The 24,059-nt window shown below is 35.8% G+C and overlaps 3 protein-coding genes across 4 annotated transcripts; 1 reads left to right on the plus strand and 2 right to left on the minus strand.

Moving 5' to 3' along the window:
• The first annotated feature begins 3,938 nt into the window (after window positions 1–3,938).
• Window positions 3,939–6,412, plus strand: LOC136813928 (von Willebrand factor-like). The gene is made up of 3 exons (XM_067070442.1): window positions 3,939–4,150; window positions 5,145–5,302; window positions 5,972–6,412. Exons 1-3 carry the CDS (start codon window positions 3,997–3,999, stop codon window positions 6,044–6,046), a joined length of 387 nt encoding a protein of 128 aa, XP_066926543.1. The 5' UTR covers window positions 3,939–3,996; the 3' UTR covers window positions 6,047–6,412.
• Window positions 6,413–6,748: 336 nt separating this feature from the next.
• LOC136813927 (serine/threonine-protein kinase RIO1-like) lies at window positions 6,749–19,923 on the minus strand. 2 transcript variants are annotated; one of them, XM_067070440.1, is made up of 6 exons: window positions 19,792–19,923; window positions 19,186–19,274; window positions 18,610–18,844; window positions 14,932–15,126; window positions 8,467–8,610; window positions 6,749–7,872 (listed from the first exon to the last, which is right to left on the minus strand). In XM_067070440.1, exons 1-6 carry the CDS (start codon window positions 19,865–19,867, stop codon window positions 6,896–6,898), a joined length of 1,716 nt encoding a protein of 571 aa, XP_066926541.1. In that variant the 5' UTR covers window positions 19,868–19,923; the 3' UTR covers window positions 6,749–6,895. The 2 variants fall into 2 exon arrangements, with proteins under 2 accessions (XP_066926541.1, XP_066926542.1); XM_067070441.1 differs by having other exon boundaries at window positions 19,154–19,274.
• A 114-nt stretch (window positions 19,924–20,037) lies between these two features.
• LOC136813929 (uncharacterized) lies at window positions 20,038–21,482 on the minus strand. The gene has a single exon (XM_067070443.1). The coding sequence runs from the start codon at window positions 21,452–21,454 to the stop codon at window positions 20,198–20,200; it is 1,257 nt and encodes a 418-aa protein (XP_066926544.1). The 5' UTR covers window positions 21,455–21,482; the 3' UTR covers window positions 20,038–20,197.
• Between the last annotated feature and the right edge of the window lie 2,577 nt (window positions 21,483–24,059).

Consider the following 24,059-nt stretch of genomic DNA (forward strand, 5'->3'; position numbering starts at 1 on the left):
TATGACAAATAGTAAAGGTTCAGCGACAATGTTTGAATAGAGAGTAGAGGTAACGAGAAGGGGGAGACTGGATGAGAAAGAAGGAGGAAACAAAGTGAAACGAGGGGGTAAAGCGAGGGGTGAAGGGAGAGGGATCGTGAGCACTCTAGGTGAGTATGCGCGTCCAGAAGGTGGGTGAAAAAAGGGATGGTGAGAATGACGAGCGGACATGACAGGATATGAGGGAAGGAGAGAGAAGAAGGAAGGAAGAATTAACAGAGGATGAAGGAAAAAAGTTGTGAGAAGGGGGAAAAGAGAGAAGGAGAGGAGGGAAGGGGCAGGAGGAAGAAGAAATTAAGGGAGAGAAAAGGGAGTGGGTAGGGAAGGAAAAGAGAGGAGAGGATGGCCAAGGGGGGGTTAGGAGCGGAAGCAGAGAGGGAGGGAGGAAAAGAGAAGGGGGAGAAAGAGAGGAGAGAATGACAAAGTAGGGTTGCGAGGGGAAGAAGAGAGGAGAAAGATTAATAGAGAGGAAGAATGACAAAGTAGGATTACGAGGGAAGAAGAGAGAAGGGAGGAAAAGAGAAGGGGGGAGAATTGAGGAGGGATGAAGAGATTACAAGGGGAAGAAAGAGGAAAGAAAAGAGAAGGGGGAGAATTAAGAGAGGAGAAAATGACAAAGTAGGATCACGAGGGGAAGAAGAGAGGAAGGGAGGAAAAGAGAAGGGGGGAAAGAATTAAGAGAGGAGGGAATGACAAAGTAGGATTATGAGGGGAAGAAGAGAGGAAGGGAGAAAAGAGAAGGGGGAAGAATTAAAAGAGGAGAGAATGACAAAGTAGGATTAGGAGGGGAAGAAGAGAGAAGGGGAGAAGAAGAGGGAGAGAGAGAGAGAAGACAAAGGATTAGGAGGAAGAGAGAGGGAAGAAAGAATTAAAAGAGGAGAGAATGACAAAGGGGGGGGGGGTGAGGGATAAGGGGCTTGAATGAACAAGTTATTGAAAATCAGGTTTTACAAAAATTACATACGGTTAAGAACAAAATCTACAATTATTCAACATTACCAGCTGTAATTTCGACGTAATGAAATTAATTTAAATTTGAATGTTTGAAAACACAAATTAGGAAGGAATGTATATTCAATATTCTTTTTAATGAAATTACAATAGTTGCCATATGGTCTATAAAATTGAACTCATAATGTAAAGCTTTATCATAGTCAGCAAGATTATATACTTAGGTTGAGGATGTCCTAATCCCTGGGGATTTAACGGTAATAGCCTGTGACGAGGCAAAATTCAACAAAAATAGATTAAGACCAGGATACGTCACTAGTACTATTTTGTTGTTATGGTAACCAAAAAGGCAATGGAATGACTGTTTCAATATATCGAAAGAGAACTGCCTAGTTAGTGGTTTACAAGACTTATTTGTCAAAAAAAAACCTGGACATTTTTAATAACATATTTTTAGTGTGCTGGTGTGATCATTGATTTTGTAACGACACACTGTTGGTATTTTGATTCTTAAATGATTTCATTAATGAATTATATTTTTTTTTTGCCGTTTGAAAAGAGAAAATGGGGGAAGGCTTCCTGAACAGAAAAGACAAGAGAAAATTATCAAAAAAAGAGAATGAAGTTTTGTCTTTGCGCAGTAGCAGGTAACATTGTCAATGTTTTGTCAGAACTATTGTTTAGGTATTGCATTAAAGTTTTGGCTTTTTTTGATAAATGAACAAACTTTTGTGTCGGTTTTTTTATATATTTTTTCTCCTATATTTATTTGTTGTTTTATTTGATAAAAAGTAAAAGTTTTAATTTTGAAGTTTAATTCCGATTTTATTTCAATTGGTATGGTTTATAAATTAACCTTACTTGGTTTAGCAAAACGTCAGACAAATAGACTAGTGAAAGAGCATTCAATCTAGACTAGTTTTGGGAAGCCGTATTCTATAGAGTTAAATGAAGCCGAATAATTCTGAGAAAATCGAAATTTCATTGTGAATTGTCGTTGTAAATGGGGTGAAGATTTGCAATAAGAATGGACGAAAGATTTTTCTCATGTCCAAGACCATTGTGAACGACAATGAATACATACTGGGATAAGGCTTCGTTTGAAAATGGAAAAAGGGGAATATGTCAGAAGTCGTTGGTTGGTGCATTGTGAAATCGAAAGTGAGATTATTGCGAAATTCTGTTTAGAAGACAACCAGCTATGATTCCAAAGTTTTTAAAACATCATATTAACGACAGAGTTATTATTTGGGTCATCAGACCTTATACCGCGTGAAGAAAATGAGGTATAAAAAGATCGCGAGGAAGTTTCTGGAGCAGTTTTAAGAGCTGAGAAAATGAGCAGAGCTGCGGTGAATCTTGAAAACTATCATAGCTAATTTACATAAAATACACAGATTACAAGGTGAACATGGTGGGAGTTGTTTGTCTTATTTCAGACGATGTAAACAAACTAACAATCAAACAAATGAGCATGAGGTTTTGACACTAATAATCATCTCTTCGAGAATTCAATAAGGATAATACCCCCTTGTAAGAGCAATATAGTACACGCTTTTTTATTTATAAGAATACACTTTATAAGAATGTCCATGATGAAAATGGCCAAAAAATTAAGAATATGCTAAGAATATCACCATCATGGAAATTTACTACTCAAGCTAAGAATGTCATTTTTAGAGCATTTTGAATTATAAACTGCCAATTACCCCTAAGTAATTAGAATGCTGTAAGAATATTTTAGGATGATTTTCCCAAAAAAGTTAAGAATATCCATGATGAAATGGATTTACACCATTCTTATAAAAAAAAAGCGTGTAATTGATAAACTCTTAATGGGGTATGAGCTTATGGCTTTTCTTACTTATATGATAATGTGTAACTTTGGAGTGGGCCTCTCTTTATCATAAACAACAACATATTCCGAGTAAGTAAATAAAGAGATTTTTCGCTGATACGCATAGATATGTGATGTAGTAAAGGTCAGCTATCGTGAGAGGAGAAAGGCAATATAATGTTTATGATGGGAAAATTATGGTTGGAATTGAAGTCGGAAGTGTTAATTTATGGATAATAGCTTATTGCTTAAAACATAGAACCAGATTTACAGGTTACAGTGCTGACAGAAATCGTGGAATGTTCAAGGTTAAAAAGTCTCTGGAAATGATTTTCGCTCGTTTCGGTTATATTGAATTGCAGTAGTGAAATAGCCAGTTGGTTTGTTTTTCCATGAGAAAAAGATACAAGAGTACTGTTGCTAATTTTGATGAGGTAGTCTCGAGTACCTTGGCTTTTATGAAGTGATTCAACTGTGAGCTTTGACATGTATTGGTTGCTAAATATAATCCACTTCTGATGTAAGTCACTGTATCACGATCTTTTTAATTAATGATCAATCGTATGGTGGATTTATCTTTGTAAATTTTTGGATAAATTTCACTTTTACCAGATCAGCCTTGAGCGTTTGCCAGTATTTTGCTTCTTTGAGTTTTACATGTTTTTTTTCTATAAGCATAACGTTTATAAGCATGCGCAGGCTTAGTTTTTGGTTAAGCATAATTCGAGCCTGATATAGGGCTTGCTTACAAATAAACATGTAAAAATCGGTAGTATTGTTTGTAAAAGAATATCTATGAAAAAAGATAAAAGAAAAAAATTCATCATAACAATGATGAATCTTGTTGAAAAGAGCTATTATTTAATATGGCGGAAATAATGCCACTGACAAGCCTCGGATTTCAGAAATCACTTAGAAAGTACTGATTTTAACAACTTTTAAACCCATTTTAAGTTTGTAAGTAAAGAAACTAAGCGTGATTAGAACATATAAGCCAGAAAATTTCCAAAAATTAACAAAAAGCCCAGTCTGAGCCAAAATTTACTAGTTCTTATAAATAAAGCGTGTTTTGACATTTTCAAAAAGTAATTTTGAAAATCTTACTAATTTCAGATTTCATAGAAAATAAAGATGAAGTAAAATAAACAAAAAGAAAAAGAAAACCAAAAATGAGGAAAATATTTTTACTACTAATGGCAGTAGTTGCTGCTGAGTGCATGAGGAATGATATTGAGAAGGAAGTCTTGCAGAAATTACAGGACCTTGCAACATGTGCTTTGAGAAAAATTAAATATACGCATACGAAAGGAGACTGCACAGCATGTAAGTTGTTTGATATTTTTCTTTGGGCCAAAATTTAAATTGGGCCAAAATCCCTAACAATTAGGCGAAAAAGAGGATAATTCGCGAACTTTAGTCAACGGGAAATTTTTAAGATTCTCAATCCACGCAAAAATTAATCCATAGGTAGGTTGACCACTCTCGTCATTAACCAACCTAAAGGATAATGGGAAGGCTATGTAGAATTTTTTAGAACGTCAATTTTTTTGACAGTGTATAGAACGGAAAGTGTCCCATCCTCTGTTAATTTGATCTCATATTCTCTTAAACTCGCTACCTGCAAGTATTTTAATTACTTCGAAATGTCTTCTTAAGAGGGATAAAATCATTTGAAATTTCTACATTCTCCGTCTAAAAACCTCAATTATAAATCACGCCTCGATGTTCCAGTTAAAATAAGCAAGTTTACGACTTTAAACTTGACGTATGTGCCTCGACTATCCCAGCCAGTATCAAAAGAATTATATAAGTACATTTGGAAATATTTTTGGTGGTCCTCACAGAGAGTGAGTGCTGACAGATACTTGAAAATCTTCTCATACAAAAGGGACAATATTAAGCGGAATGTGGTCTAGAAATGATTTATATGACCAAACCTGACAGGCCATTCACTTTGAACTTTGACAGCGTTCTATTTTAAAATCGGCTGGAACAAATATGTACTTTACGCGTTGACCACAACCCAGAAAATGTAACAATTAGCCAAAACAAGGGTTGCAAAATAAAGTTCACGTAATTTTATTCCCATGTTACTTGCTTTACAACTTACAGCTGATAACTTTATCAGTGTCAATAAATTCGAACCAATCAGAAATAAATGTCATGTAACAAGCACATAAAAATTTCGAGTGAAAGCGTGATTTGTCTTCCGACTTTAATTTTGCAACCTGTGTATCTTTTTTTCTCGACATTTTTCGGAATCTGTGTACTGTATTTTTATTTAATAAATTTCGCTTTTCTTTCTCATATTTTCTAGCTGTGGAGGTTAATTATTGCAATGGAAAATGTGTTTCGTATACAAAGTATAAGGAAGACTATCCCTTCTTCGAAATGAATTGTAAATGCTGTAGGGTTACTGAAACTGAACAGAAGCCTATTAGTATGAAGTGTGGAAAACATGGGCTAAAGTACCAGGTAAGCATAGACTAGCAACTTTACAAACAAAGGGATCAAAGTTGGTTATGATTTCCCGCACAGGCTAAAAAAAATGAAGATCAGGCAGGATAATTTATGCACTTTTGGCTTTCGGTGTGATGACGAAGATACTGAATTTGAGGAACTCATCCTAACTCATTTCTTAAGGGCTTTTATTTTCGCTAGCGATTTATAAAAAAACTTATAGGTGTGAAAATAGAGTACGAGAAGATAAAATTGATTTTGGGGATCAGATAGTCTAGGCAAGCTAGACGACTAATTCAGACATAGTAGAAATAAAGCAAAGAGTAATGGAGGGGACAATTTATATAAACTAAATCCCGTAACAATAATCGTAATACCGAGTTTATGTATTTGCACTTTTGAGGACGGTAGAGGGACTGAAGCGATTTGGAAAAACCCGCAATTCCGCCCCGCAAAATCGAGGACGGTAAAAGTGCTGATTTACCGTCGTCCTCAGCTGGTCAGGATCTACTCAAATTAGAACCTTACCGAATTAGAACCACACATATATAAACTCGCTATTATCATACTGTATAACGCCTATACTACTTACTTTATTACACGCATTATAAACGACTCCAGTCTAGGGATCAAAGACGAATTTGAGACTTTACCATAAAAATTTACCATAAATTATTTTTTCAGGTGGTGTTTATTGATGAGCCGAAAAAATGCGAATGTACAAAGTGTAATTCAGAAGAGGAGCTTCGAAAAAGTTGAGAATGGAGAATCCGATCGGGCGATGGCGAGAAATCGGGATAAGAGCAACGGAACAGAAACAGAAAACCTGGCAAACGTCTCTCGGTCGGGATTAAAAGACTCGGTATTTCAAATTTTGCCAATATTTTTACGTATTATTTAAAAAAAGAGAATTATGTTCGTATGGGTACCATCTATTTTAACGGCCAACTTATACTTATTTTGAAGTTGGGTTTCAATAATTTGAGTTTCAATCTGTTTCAATTTGTACATAGATTTTACTTTACATCATCGGAGTTTGAAAGATAATTTGATTTTTTACTTGTTTAGCTACTATAACTACTACTACTGCAACGTTTAACAAAAATAATATAGAAACACTCTCAAGACTCTCATTTTATTTCTTACAATATTTTGTTGTTTGGCCGTATGATATGGTAGCCTTTTCCAATTTATTTGTGAGATGTGAGAATTTTTGAAAGCGCCGCCCTACATTTAATTCTTCTGCAACAATCTTTGGCTAACTTATACAAGCTCTCATTTTGAAGTTCTGAGTAGATATATTGGGCAAAAGACTAGATACCTACGATGGTATCGCATATGAAAAAAAGAACGTCTCCTTAAAATTAATTAGTACTTAGATCAAGTCAAGTCCAGTCTCAAATATGAAGCGATTGTCTACAAAAGAAAGGAGGTTTTCAATTCTATGTAAAACTTGCGAAATTACGATAGATCAGTACTTTCTTCAAAGTTTGTATTTTTAAAGCGGAATTTATAAAATAATTTGATGGTGTAAAAAATAGATTATGATGACGTTTTTTTGCGATGATTATTACCAAAATAACAAAAAAATTAATCAGAAGATTTTGTCTAATGTTTTTTTTTATTTCCTTTGGACGTTCGCTCTTTCCGTTTTTTAACGTGTTTCGGCATTTTCTCTTTCCGTTTTTCTCGATTTTCCTCTTTGACAGCTTTCTTGTTTTCCTTACGTAACTCTTTCTTGCTTTTATTTGATTCTTCACATTGCTCTGTCTCTGGCTCCGCCGTGTCGTCTTCATCATCAGTTGATTCGCCGTCGTCGGTGCCGGAATCTTCAGAGCCTGACCCAGAGTCCTGGTCTGCAAAATGTACACCCTTTTTAGCACCCGACAGTTCTTTATTCATACCGGTCACATTAGCGTAATAAATATTTTCGGTGTCACCGTCCTTAGCTTTTTCCAAGTCTCTTTCGTAATCAATGACCTCATCAAGGCGTTGAGGAATGTACGCATTTTTAAAAACTTCTTCATCAATCAGATCCTTCTGTGACAACTCTTCCTCGGTGCGCGTACTAGCTACCTTCTGCGCATGCTCCAAATAAGATTCTATATCTTCATCCTTAATCACCGGATCTGTCACAAACTCGAACAATTCTTTTACCGTCATCACGGCTACGTTATGCTTACGGAAAAACGCGTTGATATTAGTACAGTCCTTACGTAAGAACGTAAAGGCGCACGGGTGATCGTGCTCAACCGACTGTGATACGTCAATAATGAACATCTCATCTGAAGCCGCGTTGTACAGAATATTGAATTCCGACAAATCGGCGTGAACCAATTTAGCTTTCCAATACAAATTACGTAAGATACAGACACACTGTAAATACAATTCCCGCGCCTTAGAATCAGAGATATTTGCGTCTTTTAAGAGAGACGCGGGAAAGCCATTATCCCCTATGAACTCCATGACGAGAACATGTGAGCGCAATATGATTGGCTCAGGACAAGGAATACCTGCTGAATGAAGTCGCGCCAAATTTCTCATCTCCTTCTCAGCCCATGTTTTGACCATCTTCCTTGGGTTTCCTAGTGGGGAGAAGAAGAAATGAGGAAAAATACTTGTAGATAGATTTGTAGCGATTACTAATCAAAAACAAACATGGAACTGGATTTGGTTACTGCGCAGTACAATCCATACGTGTTTTGCTAATGGCTGCAAAACAGTCAGTATTTTATTACTATGGGGGTTTTTTTAACAAAGGGAGCCTAAGAACCATAATGACCCAAACTTTGCAATGAAGACGAGGTTGCAGGAAAGCTAATGATAAACCTTTATCTCAAAGAACAACATAAAGACTATGATTTATCATTGAAGAACAAAGAAGTTGGTTCTCTACTTTGTATGAACACGGTTCCCCCTTTTACAGACTCTTTTTGGAACATAAGGCTACACGATTCGTGTATTACAAACGAAGTACAATCATTGACAAAACCTATGGCACAAAGCACAAAAATGAGCATTCCCCCTCTTCTCCCCAAATAATGCTAAGGACCGGCCAAGCAATATTTCTTTCCCACCAACATTGTTCGGAGGGGAGGAGAAGGTTATTGTAATGTATCTAAATTTTAGACCACCAGAAATGTGCCATAATATATTAGCAACGATTGTAGTTATTGTACCTTTACAATAACCATGCCGAAATCGGAATTCACCGGACACGTATTTATCTCGATCTTTGAACACCAAAATGGAGGTCTTGTAAATCTTCAATGCACGATCTTCACCCGATGGTGTGGACGCATGGTAAACGTTTGCTTCTTTACCTGATGTAAAAAAGAACATAAATAGAGAACTGTGGAAGAGGTACACTAGAGTAGGAATCTTCGTGAATGAGGAGATTTGAAACATTCTTCTGCCAAATCAGTAAATTTGTACAGCAAGTGTCCTCGAGTAGAATTTTTTTTTTTAATTTTGGTCATTCATGGAATTTTTGTCTAAACTTTGTAATTTCTGAAGAAAAAAATTCTCTTTGTCGAAATAGCAATAAAAGTTTTTAGGTCGGCAAGTTTAGAGAAGAGTCGGTCGGCTGACGACAAATCAACATAATTTAACTCACACTTGCGAAAAGCGTTCTCGCTGTTATGCGTACCAACATGAAAGAATAGACTAGAGTAGACATTTCAAGTGCCAATGGTAGGTAGCTGTTATATTAGTCCGTTCCAAAAACGCATTCAATCAATTTATTGGTCCTGTACCACGGTATACAGAATGCATATACATTGAAATGACGTTGACAACAAACTGCAACTATTGCAACCCCCACTCACGATTTTTTGGGAGAGGAAATGGGGAGTATTTGTGTACAGATAGCGTACAGATGGAACGGTCTGTCAGTCATTTGGAAGGCGAAAAAAATCTTATCTATATCTATCGAAGAAGAGCAGGTTAGGGAAGGTCAATGTCCGACAAATGTGACCTCTATGAGGTCACGGGCAACAGTGGTTTGAGTTTTGAAAACAACCTCTAGAGACTTGACAAGCTCGGTCAAAAACAGGAAGCCCTTTAAAAAACGTAGCATGTAGGGATTAATATCCTCGAAAACATTCTTTTATATTGATGTTTTAAATATAATTAAATAACAAGGGTAACACAAAGTCTATTAAAGCCAGCCACGTGGGCGAATTTTAATTGATATATGTCAAGATTATCAAATACAACTTAACTTGATTCCTCGTGTCCAGACTTTAATACTAGAAGGTTTGGGTAAGAAATTTTTAGCTGATGAAGTCTAACTAAAGAGGGATGTTTCTATGATGGTGTTTACATGATAGAAATCTCTTAATAAGGCTTGGTATTGTGATTTCAACCAATCAAATAAGACTTTTAGGCGTAGCGAACAAAGGAAAAGGAATGCTGGGTAATATATAGTTATTTGCTGATTCAACTATATTCTCCCCCAGGACCTAGAGGAAGGAGTTTGGGTCGAGGATAGAATTAAATTCAACCAATTAGAATGCGTTTCATCATCGTAAAGAAATAGGTTATGGGTAATCTTTTAAAAGTTTATATTCTTTGTACCCAGTCTTCGGTATTTATATTGACTGCATAATATCATGATATACTTGGACCAATCAGATTGAAGCCTAAAAGGTGCGACACAAAGGAACATGGCATTCTGGGTAATAATTAGTAAATCAAGCATGACGTTTATTGAGTGGAAAGAAAAACATTGCTAATTAAGGTTGATCATTAATATTCAAGCAAATTGTCCTGTCTGCTTTGTTATCACAGGAAAAAAGAGGACAAAATTTTAGTTAAATCTTAGGTAATGACAAGATAAAAAAGGGAGAAAATTGGGAGGAAAATAAAATAAGTCTTGACTTTTGAAGTCTGATCGATGTCAATTCCTCAAAAATGCAGGTCAAGATTTCATTAAGATAAAGATCTGCTTTATTGACAGTTAATGATACCTAATGCTAAGTAGATTACGAACTAGGTAAATGACACCTTTAGAAATTCAATAGAAGGAGAGAGATAAGCCTTGAAAATCGTTATCAAAATAGCTGAAATGAATTGAAAAAGTACGTACGTTTCTATACTAATTAGTTGAGACGTCTTATCTCAGATTAGCGATTCGCTAATCATCTGTACTAATGATGTGTACGTTAATCCGACTTAATTATCCATAGACGTAAAATAGTAAGAAGGAAAATTGTACAAGTAGGATAAGAAGATAATCTTATTGAAATGGATCAAGTTGGCACGAGCCACGAATTAACACTATTAATAGGTGGTATTAAATTTAAACATGGTGAAGACTCAATAGAGAGAATTAACGGTTTGAAGCTCTAATCAAGTTACTTTCAGCACACTTTAAAAATGTACGTAGGATAAGAAGATTTGGCACGAGCCACACACGTTTCTTTTCTTTATAAGAACAAACTATATAAGAACATAAGGCTCTGATGGCAAAAATGTTAAGAACAAGTTAAAAACATTTTTAAAGGCTTTGTGGACTCGAAAACAGCCAATTTTCTTAGGAAAATGGACAAAAATACATAAAAAATGGGGAAATAAGCACATGTTAAAAAATATTTTAAAGCTTGAAACTCAAAAAGTATTTTGAAAATGGACATCCTACTAATTTGATAAGATTAAAAAGGTCGTTAATGACACGCGCCGAAGTCATTTACACCAATTATAAACCATTATGTTTTCTTCTTATCTAGGAAAATATTTTTGAAAATGTAATCCCCTCTAAGTCGTAACTCTAGGGTGTATTTTCGACGGAAACTACATTATATGCACATATGCAAGGAAATCGAGGTAAGAAAACAAAAGCAAGTAAACTAAACTAAACGCAGGTTTTTACACACACAGAAGTATACAACTTAAAACGGTTCAAAATATTTTTCATTCAATTACCTAGAAGATCACGTTCTATCCTACTGTGTTCGATAGGTGAATTTTATAGTTAGTTCAAAAAGCACGTGTTGTCTTACGTAACTTTTAAAATCACACACATTCACAAAAATCATTGCGTTTGTAATAAACAACATCACAGCTGGATTTCAATCTATCCCGCCTTGTTTGTCCGTCCGTATGGGTCGTAAACAAAATTCCTTAATGGCTAATTTACAAATACAAACTACTGTAGGGGCAGAAGATCTCAGACTTGGTTGGAAGCTAGAGTCGGTAAGCTTAAAAAATAAGTTTAAATAGCCCAAAGTAATTAGACTGCCTTATTAAATTGAGACCTAAAATTCAAGACAAAAACTAACCTAAATTGGGACTTAAATTGAGAATTAAACAAGATTTATTCTTTTGTGCCGAAAACCGAAGAGCCGACGTTTTATTTGCTGAAAGGATTAATTAGTCAACTTAAGTACCGAATACCCGGCCTCAACATTGAGAGCTCAGGTCAAGAAAAGCCTGTGTTACACTTAGATTTTCAATTTCGAAATCGAAGAAAGGGGCGTCGCTATTTTAATTCCTCTTGCTTTACCATGAGATGAATAATTTCATGAGATGGAAATTTAGGGTACCAGTGGATACCCGTTAAAACCCACAATAAAAAGTGGTACCCTCTATCTCATTGTTTAGTTGGAGTGTAAGGCTGACCTAAATAATCTCGAAAATATGTGTTAAAATCAAAATACCCCTTAAAACCTACAAAAATAAGGCTAAAAACCACAAAGTCCGACCCTTGCTAACGGGATACTCAAGCTGATGGATACAAATTTGGTGTTGCTTCGTGATTCAATGGTTCAAAGACTTGCTAGAAATTCATTCCCACAACAATATTTTCATTTTTCAGGATTTCATGCCCATAATGCAATTGTGTGTGGTTTTTTCGTCAAAAACGGCTACGAAAGGCCAAAACCTTCATTCGCTTCATTTTTGACCTATGGTTCTAATGTTTTTCTAAATCTCCATCAAATTTGTGACATTTTGGTATGCAACATGACCAGGTTTTGAGAAAGTCGATTTTCAGATTTTATTGATCATCACCATAAAAGTGCTTTAAAGTAGAATTTTAAGGGCCTGTCATTTTCGTTGGGGTCTATTCACGAAGATGAAAATTATTTTTTCATACCTACCATAAGTATAGGTATCTAAAAAGTATAGGTTTTATGACCTTAAATTCAATTGTGTAATTTCTAGGTCCAAAAAACCTGATTTTTTGAAGGGATTTTTGATAAAATTTTGAATAACTTCGAATTTTAAGATACTTTAATAGCATCTTTAAAATCCTTAAAATCTGGTATTTTATGAAAGAACATTTATAAGAGGTTGTAAAAAAGTGAAACATACCACATAAAATTAAATCTGGTAGTTATGAAAGCCAAAAATGCAACATTGTGGGTTTTAAGGGGTATGTGGTTTTAAGGGGTATCCACTGGTAATCGAAGAGAAAGAAAATTGAGCGAGAATTTTTCGAATAGAAGGTCATTGATAGGTGTTTAAAGGGTCTGAATATAGAATGTTGAGACCACAGATATCTAAGCCCGAAGGGCTAGATAGGCAACTTTAAGCTTTCTCCAGCAAAAAAAAGTGAAGCAAAAATTTGACTTTTTAAATTTCGTGCCGATGGATAGGATCTAGCATTTTAATTGTTTTCGGAGCGCGAGATCAAAAAACGTAGGCGGCAAACGCTATTTCACATCTCTCAAACCGGTGAAATTGCATATTTTAGTCACGTGACTTTGGTAGGAAATCCTTCCAAACCTAGGCTTTACTTTTCGATAAAAGCCGCAAATCTAGCCCTTCGGGCTTTACAGATATCTGTGGATCATCCCTACGTTCTGGCACGTCTTTTGGATAAGGCTCTCCTTGGAGAAGAGCTTTTTGCCTCGATATCTTTTCCCGCGATTTCCAAAATTTTCCGAATAGCAGGTCATTGATAGGTGTTTAAAGGGTCTGAATATAGAATGTTGAGACCACACTTTATCAATTCACATGCCAACAAAATACAAAGAGATAAACATCAGGCATTTTTTCATTAGAAAGTTCCGATTTAATTATTAGGTGCAGAAAATATCAGCCTCGTTCTGGTACAAGTCAAAAGTATCCTCTAATTATAAGAATTCTCTTCTAGCCGACGCGAAATACTAAAGACGCCCTTCTTACAAAAGAAGAAAAATATTTCTCCTTCCGAGGAGGTATTTCAGAAACTTTCGTACAAAATGAACAAATTCTTATAACTCACCAGGGAACAGCACTCAAAAAAGAAAAAGAATCCAAAAAAAAAGAGCTTTTTTTTGCCTGCAATACCTCAACTAGTTTATGTGCGGTCAAACAGAAGCGAGCCAAACTCATTAAGTGGGTAGTGTCTTCAGCAGACCGCTAATCATGCGACCTTTCGACCTTTCAAAAGAAAAACTTTATCAGCCCTTTAAATGCAATATCATATAACATTCAAAGTAGATTTGTAATTATAATGAGTCTACACTCGGTTTTGGCAACGTGACCAAAAATTCTTAATGAATGATAAATCATCTAATCATTAAAATGCCACATCAAATTCAATACTTTTTATTATAGACACTTGATTGATATATTGACTCATGCAGAAATGATGCACAGCTTGCAAAATCGTGTATAACTTGTAGCTTGAAAGACTGATTATGCAATCAGTAAACCCACGTCTAACTTGAGAACAATTTACGCAACAATTTTTTTGTTCTCCCAAAATACTGTGATGGGTGGCAATATAAATGTTAATAATCATGGCTACCTGTTAGGCGCGTTGACTTCCAAGCCCGAAGGGCTAGACTCGAGACTACTGGATAGGAAATGCGTAGTTTTTAAACAGACGCCGGATTGAAACTAAAATCTATCGCTAGATTTCAGAAAATACAGTTCTTAAAAGCAAAAGAACCGCTAGATACAATCCATCGTCATGATTGCGGCGCATTCTAGGCGCGTTCTGGATGGGAAAGACGTGTGGCTCCACTTTTTCTTGCCTGGGAAAGGTTAGAGATTCTCCTCTAGCCCTTCGGGCTTTAAACTCGATGACACACAATGCTCAGCCTTTTACTATATGTTCATATTGAGAGTTTATCGTGGCTTGGATCACGAGATTTACGTTTGGCATCTCTCTTTACGATTGGCCAAACGTAAATCTCGTGATCCAAGCCACGATAAACTTCCAACATGAATATCACTGGGTCGATAAACCTAAACTTATTTAGGTTATTACATATTTCCAGCCTGAAGGCATAAATGTTAGTAGTGATCATCCTAGCCCTTAAATCTTTTTTTAAATATTAAAACACTGTCCTCCCAAGTCGTTTCTGTATAAACAGCTCGAGTATAAGCCTGTACAGTGACCACCGTATCCTAAAATAGCGAATACTATCCTGAATAGGGTCAGGGTCTGTAATCGTTATCGGAAGGACTATCTATCATATCTCTCATCTATACTTAATATATCCATGTTGAGTCGAACGACAAAATTGGTGTGTAAAGAAAATAATACACCTTATCGGCCCCTTTTACGCCAGCCCTTATTACGCCAAAGCTCAATTTTTTCGTTTTAACTCCGATCCATCCCTTATCATTCCAGCGACAAAAAATAACGCCAATAAGGGCCGGTGCAAAAAGGGCCGATAAGGCATCCTGGAGACCACTATTTTACTAACCTGTACTGATACAGCCATTAATTTCAGTGATGACTCCTTTATTCAGCAATTTGAACAAAATCATTTTGGTACGTGGATCCAAGACTTGTTCGACGGTCGCGCGATCCTTGCGATCTTTGACACGATACGTTTGTGAGTGTTGCTTCTTGGATATCTCGGAGACTTGATTGTGTGCACGGTTGCCTAGGGCTGGACCTGTGGGAAAAGATATGAACTTGGTCACATAGTTGAAAATGATAACAACATTGGCTCATTTTTCAGTACCCTTTTCCTGGACCGACTGTATTGTAATACATACAGGTAAAAATCACCAATATATTAGAATAAATCAGAATACTCATACATACTCTTACAGAGTATTTGGGACACAGATACTGGTAAAGTAAGTTGACAATAGGATTGCCTTGAAAATGTGACCCAAAAACGAGATCAAACCAACGTAATAACAGATGAAGATAAGGGTAGATAAGGAAAGGTAGGGGATGAAAGATACTTTATTTCTGAAGAAGCTTTAATATTTGTAAAAATAAGAGGCGGTTACCCGGCGACCGTTATTCAGCTTTTCATTTGCTTAAGGGCTCTGACCATAGTGAATTTTTCATAATTGCCGTGTTTAAAATGTGTTTTGTGACTGATGTAACCAACAAAACTATGGCATGTTATACATTTTCTGTTAGACAAACTATTCCTGAATCTGAAAATTCAAAAATTGCATTGAAAAAAATTGAAGAAAAAGAAAATGAAGACATTTGTGAAGACAAGTATTTCAACTTTGAGGAGCTTATTTTTGGCGAAGAAAAAAGATTTTAAAAAAATTTTGTACTAGATGGTGTACCTTTAACCAAACTAACAATAAATTTTCGGAAAATTTTTTTAAAAGCTTCTTTGTCTCAAAATCTTGAAAGAAGTGGCTTTTGACCAATTTTTCATCCCAACTTTTTGCACAAAAAGAGTCACAATTAAAAAAAAATTCAAAACAAAAAGGTTAATTACCTATTAAAACTTAGCACTTTTTGTAAAAGAGGGTAATATAAAATTTTATTAACGTCTTTTTAAGGTTCATAACGTCATTTTTGTAATTAAATTGCTAATTACTTTTGATAGAATAAAGTCAAAAAAACTTTCAAAGACAATTTTTTGTTAAAAGTGTCAAGGACTCAAAACAAAAGTTTTATCTCTAAATCTGCGTAACCGATCTTTTGACTATGGTCAGAGCCCTTAAGTGCACAAAGACAGCTTTCCCGATCGGGAAAACAAACGATCTAATTACTCTAGCCGTCCATGAAATATTTTCCGTTAAGGCAATACTCGCTATTTCGATATAGTATTGCGGCAAAATAAAAATCTGAAAATATTGCTACAACTTTAATATTGTCCGCAATATTTCATGAGGCTTTTCAGCCAGGGGAGCAGGCTTATTTTCCACGATCAAGAAAACAAACAAACTAAAATTCATGAAGATAGCACATCAAGAGATGAAGTGTTTCATGAAACTATGTATTTTTCTTAATATTGAAAGGGACAAAGGTTAAATAGTTGATTGTTTATGGTTAAATTCTGGTTAGGGCCGAGACCGGTCTGGGCTGGTCCGGGTTAGAATGGAAGATTTGGATACTCGACACCTCCTGAGAGCGCATCATTGCCTGCATTGGAGGGGTTAGGGAGAATGATCCCACCGGTGTGGACGGCATGGGCTGGCTTTTCTGGGATAGTTACCAATTCTGAGCTTAAAAGACACCGTGGACCCTGTGCTCACGACACAGCCAAGCCAAAGCGCACCGGAAATATTGCTTTAACAAGCGTGGGCTTGCTATCGCGAGTACTTCATGTGAAAAACATCATCACCTCAGATGAAATGTTTCGGGTAAACCTCCCCACACTCTTATATCAGAGTATGGTACCCAATTCTATGCAATTTGCCGAACTGAGTTCCCTTCACATGGTATGGGTTGACCCTAGCGAAGGTAAAATTACTTCCAAAAGGAATTGTAACACCGAGCTGCACCGAGTGGGAATCGAACTCTGGCCTTCCGTGTAGGAGTCGAGAACGATAACCACTACATTACTACGCCCGCGGAGGGGATAATAGCTGTGAAAACTGTCTCCAACGACAATGTGAAACGTTTCAAATTTTTTGTCGACAAAAACATATTTATCGCGTGAGCAGAATAGTTAGAGTAATACAATCATATGTTTTGGAGTCGAGGCATATTGACAAATCATAAAAAAATATAACAGGATTAAATCTTTGATTAAATTTACATCCATATGTGACACGAGCCAAATTTATTAAAACGTTAATGAAAATGACTTAAACAGACTTTTGCTTACGTCAATGGATTGTCTGTTAAGAAATTGATGAAATACGTTATGAAATAGCTTTTTTTGGAATTTGTAAGTACTCAAGTCATAACATGCATGTATTAAGTTGATGCTAATTGATGAAGAGATGCCGGTAACTTCCTACACGAGTAAGGAAAATAAAACTGCTCTGAGTCACGTTATGTGACTGTCTAATAGTTTCTTTAAATTCCTGAATATTAAATGCAGACCAATACAGATTCCTTCACCTGGTCCAACCGATTGGAGAAACTAACAATTAGGTTATGTTACTGAAACCCATTGCATTTCCAACTGCCTGAATCGAGTATCCTTTCCCGGCTATTATCACGAATAATCAAAGACTTTTTCGGAGGTCAACCAAAGGTCATCTTCCAAATCATATTTAAGCCACACGAAGTTTTCAACTCTCCACTAAATTCGCTTGAACAATGAACGCCTGGAATTGAGACCCGACCGATCGAACTTGTTTTTAACGGAACAATACAGTTCGATCACACAAATTAATCGAACACTTGCAATTGAGCCATCAGAACTACCAGACTCGTCGACTGAATTATCAGAATCATCAGAGATATCAATTGAACTCGGAAAATCTAGAGACACGTCAATTGAGCAATCAGAATCACTAGAACGACCAGAGACATCGATTGAACCATCAAAAGCACCAGAGCTATCAACTGAACTATTGGAATCAAAGGTGATATTAACTAAGCCATCAGAAATCACCAGAGCCATTGACTGAAATCTTCAGTTGAACTATCAGAATCAAAATATCAATCACTTAACCATTGACAGAGCAGTAATAAAAACCCGAGATATCGTAGAGCTATCAGAAACATCAGGGCTACCAACCTGATCATCAAAATCAACAAAATTATCACCTGGACCTTTACAATCATAAGAGCATACCTGATCTATCAGAACCAACAGTGCAATCGATTGAACTCTCAGGATCACCAAAGACATCAACTGAACTACAGAATCAATAAAACCAGCAAATGTACAATAGGAAACATCAGAGTTAAAAGCATTGATGATTCAATGATGGTTCTAGTGTTTCTAATGATCCCGTCACCCAACTGAACAGACTAAACCATGCAAGACAAAGGAAAATCCTAAAACGAACACCTCACTTAAAGTTCTGACATTACATAGACAGAAATGGATAACCGATGGTCACATGGTATGTTTTCCCAAATTTACCAAAATTAAAGCACATTATTGAAAAGTTTCTAAAAGGCAGACACTTCTAATTAGCGGGATACTGGCCCTATGGTGCCTGCTAATTGGAGGTTCCACCAAATATCATATCATACAACAAAGAACATTATATACCTTCATATTTTTCTAGCTTGATTTTGCCGACGAATTTGCCAAACTGTTTTTCTTGTGGCTGCAATGAAGTCTTTTGTTTGTTACTGGCATTCTTGTGGACCACGCGGACATCGTTCTTATTGTTGTTGTTATGGTTACGTTTATTGGACGTCCATAGATCTTCTTCTTCATTATCTTCACTATCGTATGAATCTTCATCATAATAATACTCTTCCTCCATTTTCACTGGTGGCTCCTGAAAAGTGCATGATAATTTACATCAGGACAATTGCAACTGGAAATCTTGTTTTTTCCTGGCGGCAATTTTACGGGGGCAGATTTCGTAAGAGGTAAAATTTCTGGGGGCTATTTTCTTGGGGGCAAAGTTCTGCGGGAAATATTTCCGGGAGTCGATTTTCTGGAGGCTAATTTTAAATGAGGGCAAATTTCCCTTTCCTGTAGGCAAAGTTCCTGGGGATAAAAATCCGGGGGAAAATTTCTAGGGGGGGGGGGGGGGGGGGGGGGGGGCGAAATTCTTATCACGTCAGCATAATCCGAGCCATGCTCTTCATTTCGTGTTCCGTTGGACATCCATACCTTTTTGTATGTGTTCTCACTGACATTCTTCTCTTCCCTTATCTGTGATTCCAACACGGGATCGTTTTGTCGTCGATCCGCAGGTGTGGCTGAAGGAGAAAGTAATTAATAGCAATGTCAAAGAATTTCAGCTTGTTAGGAATTTCGTCCAACGAATCTCAGTACTCACCCGAAAAGAATAAGAGTAACATGTTGTATTACAAAGATGATCATATTATATTCATAGAATTATATTTCACTACATCGAAAAAAAGGGCAGGATAAGATAATTTTAATCTTCATCGGTTTCCCAGTCGTCAGAAAGGATAGACATTCTTTACTCTTCGTCCTCGGCTTTCGAGCCAGGCAAAGGTTTGTCTGGGTCTAACTAAACGCAAAACTAAGCCACCATTATTTCCCAGCTTCCTAATTTTCATGAAAAAGAGTCTTGCTTTATACCAAACAGAATGAATGAACAAACGCACATCAAACTCCATCATAGTATAATAAATGAGTGCTTGGAATAAATTAGAAAAGTGCAAATGTAAGGCATAATGAGACATTAAAATCTAGACTTTAGGGACCGATTCAGAGGGGGCACCTTCACAGGTTAAATAGGTCGCTTACTGTTGGTTGTGGTGACTCCATGGTCATCTTCGGCATCGGAGAATTGACCACATTGTACAAGTGTTGTTGCTGCCATCTTTATACTAATTTTGTTGGTTTATTTTGTTGTGATATTTGTGTTTTATTTTCACTGTAAAAATCAAAAGTTGATTTATATAGTTTTCAGTAAAAGAATTGATCTGATTCACACAAGTTCCAAAGACCAAGTTATTGAAAAAGATGCAATACAAAATCAATGAGATGTGATAAGCGTTTGTAGATTTTATTGTGTATAATGCCAGTAAAAAAGGTTGAAAGAAACATGGGTGAAAAGAAGTAAAAAAGTCATTTAAAGTCCTTAAAAGTCATTTCCAGTGATTAAAAGCAATGATAAGAAACAGCCTAACAAAATCGATTTTAAACCAAGCTAAAGGTCATTTTTCAAAACCACGTTATCCCAAAAACGAGGCACATCAAACATTTCACAAAGGTTTTCGACTTCAATTTTAAGCTCGTCAGTAATAGGTGCTAAACCTAGTTTCAACTTCTCCTTATCAACATGTCGCGAAGAGAATGGTGTATCTTGCTGTGAATCGTTGGAGAAAGCATCCTCAATATCAGGTAATTGATCCAAAGGGAGTTCCACGAATTCGAAGAAGTTAGTAAGAACCTTCTTTGGGTTTGCAACCAAATGCTCATACTTCAGTGACTTCATTTTAAGGTCACTTTGGAGAAGTCTCTCATAAGCCACTGCACTAAAAATCCAAATCAAAGCTATTTTAGCAAAATGGCTCAGATCCTCCAAGTTTACGCTTTCAATGCGTTGTAACGAGTCCTTCATCAGTCGATGTTTGCCGATGCCACAGATCAACTTATGAATATGAGTTGGAAGGGGCTTCCAATCGTTTGCAATGAAAAGCTTTTCCCATGATCGTACAAATCCAATACCTTGACGGTACATGTAAACTTGTTTCATACTAGGTAAAACTTCAACCATTATATCCACTAAAAATAGGGCATAATTTTTTAATTTGATAAATATACAAGTAGAATTTCTTGTATTTCCATGCTTAATGGTCATCAGTATCACAGATAAACAAAGTTTTTTCAAAGTTTCGCGATTCTTGTTGCCGTTGTGTGATAACAATACAACGTCTGAAAAGCCATTCGTTTCTGAAATCGACAATGCACCAGGAATGGCATCAAAGACTTTGGTTAAAAGAGTGGATCCACAACGACCATGGTTAGCTAGATGAATAATCGGTATCTTGGGTACATTGACTTGTTTAGCGACAAGATGAAAGGAGTGTAAAGGCATGGTCACCATTTTGACAGCATTTTTGTACTGGGTATCATAAACAAATGCTTTGGTTTTATCAAAGATATCACAATCACCACAATCAACAAAAATGGCTTCATCATCTGTGAAAGTGTACAGAGAATAATTTTCAGCTAAAACAATATTTGGGTGAGAAAATTCTGTAAATAGAATCAGAAAATCGTTCTTCTTTGAGTATGTGAATTCTTCTTTGTATCGATGGATTATTTTGTATACTGAAGCACTGTTCTCGTATTCATCTGTTGGTTTTTGCCATAAACTGTTGATGAAATTGAACAATATTTGTAGCCAGTTAAACAAGATCTTTTTGATTGCAGAAAAACCATTCTTGTCAAGAGCTCCCATCCCTTTTTATTTGTTTTTAATCAAAATACTAAAAGAAAAGAAAATTATCATATATAAAGCCTCAATATTCTTGAATTCTGTCTGACATAACACAATAAAACAGCAATAAAAGTTTCAACGAAATTACAAATTATAATTGGCCAGACCCACTGGAAAATTTCTTATCATTGAGTTAAATCAAATATGGTATTTATCCATTGTTTATTTTATTCACAAGGTCCAAAAGATTATTCCACAAAAAAATCTTTCAAATCCTCTAAAACATTCCAGTGATCATCCCGAAGAATTTCTTAGGGGAAGAAAATCCTAAAATCCTCCATGGTCCTGAACTCTTTTAATCTTAACTAAAACAAGCAACATGCTGAATGGACCTACCTGATGATGAAGGTTAGATAGCAATGCGAAAAGAAAAATTAAAAAATCAGTCAAAAAATATTATAGCGTTTAGCGAAAATGCATAACGCAATAAATTCATCATTGATTGTTGATGGGGGGAGAGGGAAGGGTTGTAGGGGAAAAATAAATAGAAAGTTCTGGTCGCAAAAATCAGTTTTATTGACAATTGAATCATGCTTATTGATGGTGAGCATTGTTATCAATAATGTTTTTGTGTGAAAAACATAGAAATACAAGGAAAAAATCTAATGAAAATCTTCAAAAACGGAGATTTCCGGCATTTTCAACCGAAAAAAAAATTTCTAAAAAACGAACTCAGCCATGTTTTTTGCGCATTGCATTTTCTGCAAAAAATCAGAAAAAACTTTTGATGAAAATTCGAGAAAATGTAAAAAAGCCGGTTTTTCGGCATATTTCCGGCATTTTTCGGCCGGAAAAATGTTTTCCTAAAATCGGGCTCCGTCACATTTTAGGTATTGTCATATTGCATCAGTGTGCAAAATTTCATAAAAAAATATAAAGTACAGCTCGAGAAATACAAGAAATACTGTCTTTCCGGCAAAAAGAGGTTGTTCCGGCGATTTTAAATAGCTCCGGCTTCAATAATCAATTTTATTGAAAATTGAAACATGTTTGATGGTGGGCATTGCTATTAATAATGTTTTTGAATGAAAAAACAACCAATTGTAAGAAAAAGTCCATGAAAATCCAGAAAAACGGCGATTTACGGCATATTTATTTACGGCATTTTCGGCCGGAAAAAAATTTCCTCAAAATCAAACTCGCCATGTTTTGAACAATATAATACGCATCTTTGAGCAAAAAATCAGAAAAAACTAATGATAAAATCTCGAGAAAATGCCAAAAACAGTTTTTCCGGCATATTTCCGGCATTTTCGGCCGGAAAAAAATGTTTTTTCGAAAATCGGGCTCCGTCACTTTTTAGGTATTGTCATTTTACATCAGTGTGCAAATTTCATAAAAAATATAAAGTACAGCTCAAGAAGTTCAAGAAATACTGTTTTTCCGGCGAAATCGCTGTTCCGGCGATTTTTAAGAAAGTTCCGGCTTCAAAAATCATTTTTATTGACAATTGAACCATGCTTGATCGTGGACATTGCTATTAACAATGTTTTTGTGTGTGAAAAAACAACCAATTATAAGGAAAAGTCCGATGAAAATCTGCAAAAACGGCGATTTCCGGCATATTTTCCGGCATTTTCGGCCGGAAAAGAATTTTTTCGAAAAATTTTCTCAAAAATTGGACTCTGCCATGTTTTGGGCATTGCTAATACGCATCTTTGTGCAAAAAATCTGAAAAAACTAATGATAAAATCTTGAGAAAATGCCAAAAAACCGGTTTTTCCGGCATACTTCCGGCATTTTCGGCCGGAAATGATTTTTTTCCGAAAATCGGGCTCCGTCACATTTTGGGCATTATCATTTTGCATCATTGTGCCAAAAATCAGAAAAAACTAATGAGCCAATCTCGAGAAAAGCTGGTAACAGACGGACAGACGAACGGACGAACGGACAGACGAACGAACGGACATCGGTTAATTTATAGGACCTCCAAGGTAGGTCCAAAAAGTTACAGGGAAGTTTTGCAGATATACATTAAACGGCAAAAATCCATAATAAAAATATCAGCAAAATTAAGTTATAATTACAAATTTTTGAGCTTTAGAAAGGAGAAAACGTGTAATTAACCATTTTAAAAGTGTAAAAATTTTAACAAGCCTAAGATTTCAATGAATAGTTCAGCCACAAGGTTTAGTAGAATTACTCAGGATCATGGGAGGATTCTTCAGGCAAAAAGTCTCAACCAATCCGATTATCCCTTCAAATACAATGAACGATGATCACAAAATGACACAGTGCTGTCTCTACCCATCATTCAACTGAAACATTAAAGTAGGCAGATTTTTACAGGGAACTTATTTTGGCAGATGGCTAGAGAAATTATGCTTTGCTGGGAATTCAAATTTGTCATTGCAAGATCATTTCGGCCAAAAGTTACTATGTAAAAACAAAAAATGTCAACTTCGTTTCCCGCCAAATTTCTTTTTTTTAAAGCAGGTTAATGGGAAATATCATTGAAAAATCAATTTACGCAAAATAAGTTTACAACCTTTGAAAGCAGGAAAAAAATGAATAATAAACAATAATATTTTTTATGCCACACCCAACAATCTTTTGATTGATGATG

Source organism: Clytia hemisphaerica, unplaced genomic scaffold (assembly GCF_902728285.1).
Source record: "Clytia hemisphaerica strain Z4C2 unplaced genomic scaffold, Clytia hemisphaerica genome assembly, whole genome shotgun sequence".
Classification (NCBI taxonomy): Eukaryota; Metazoa; Cnidaria; class Hydrozoa; order Leptothecata; family Clytiidae; genus Clytia; species Clytia hemisphaerica.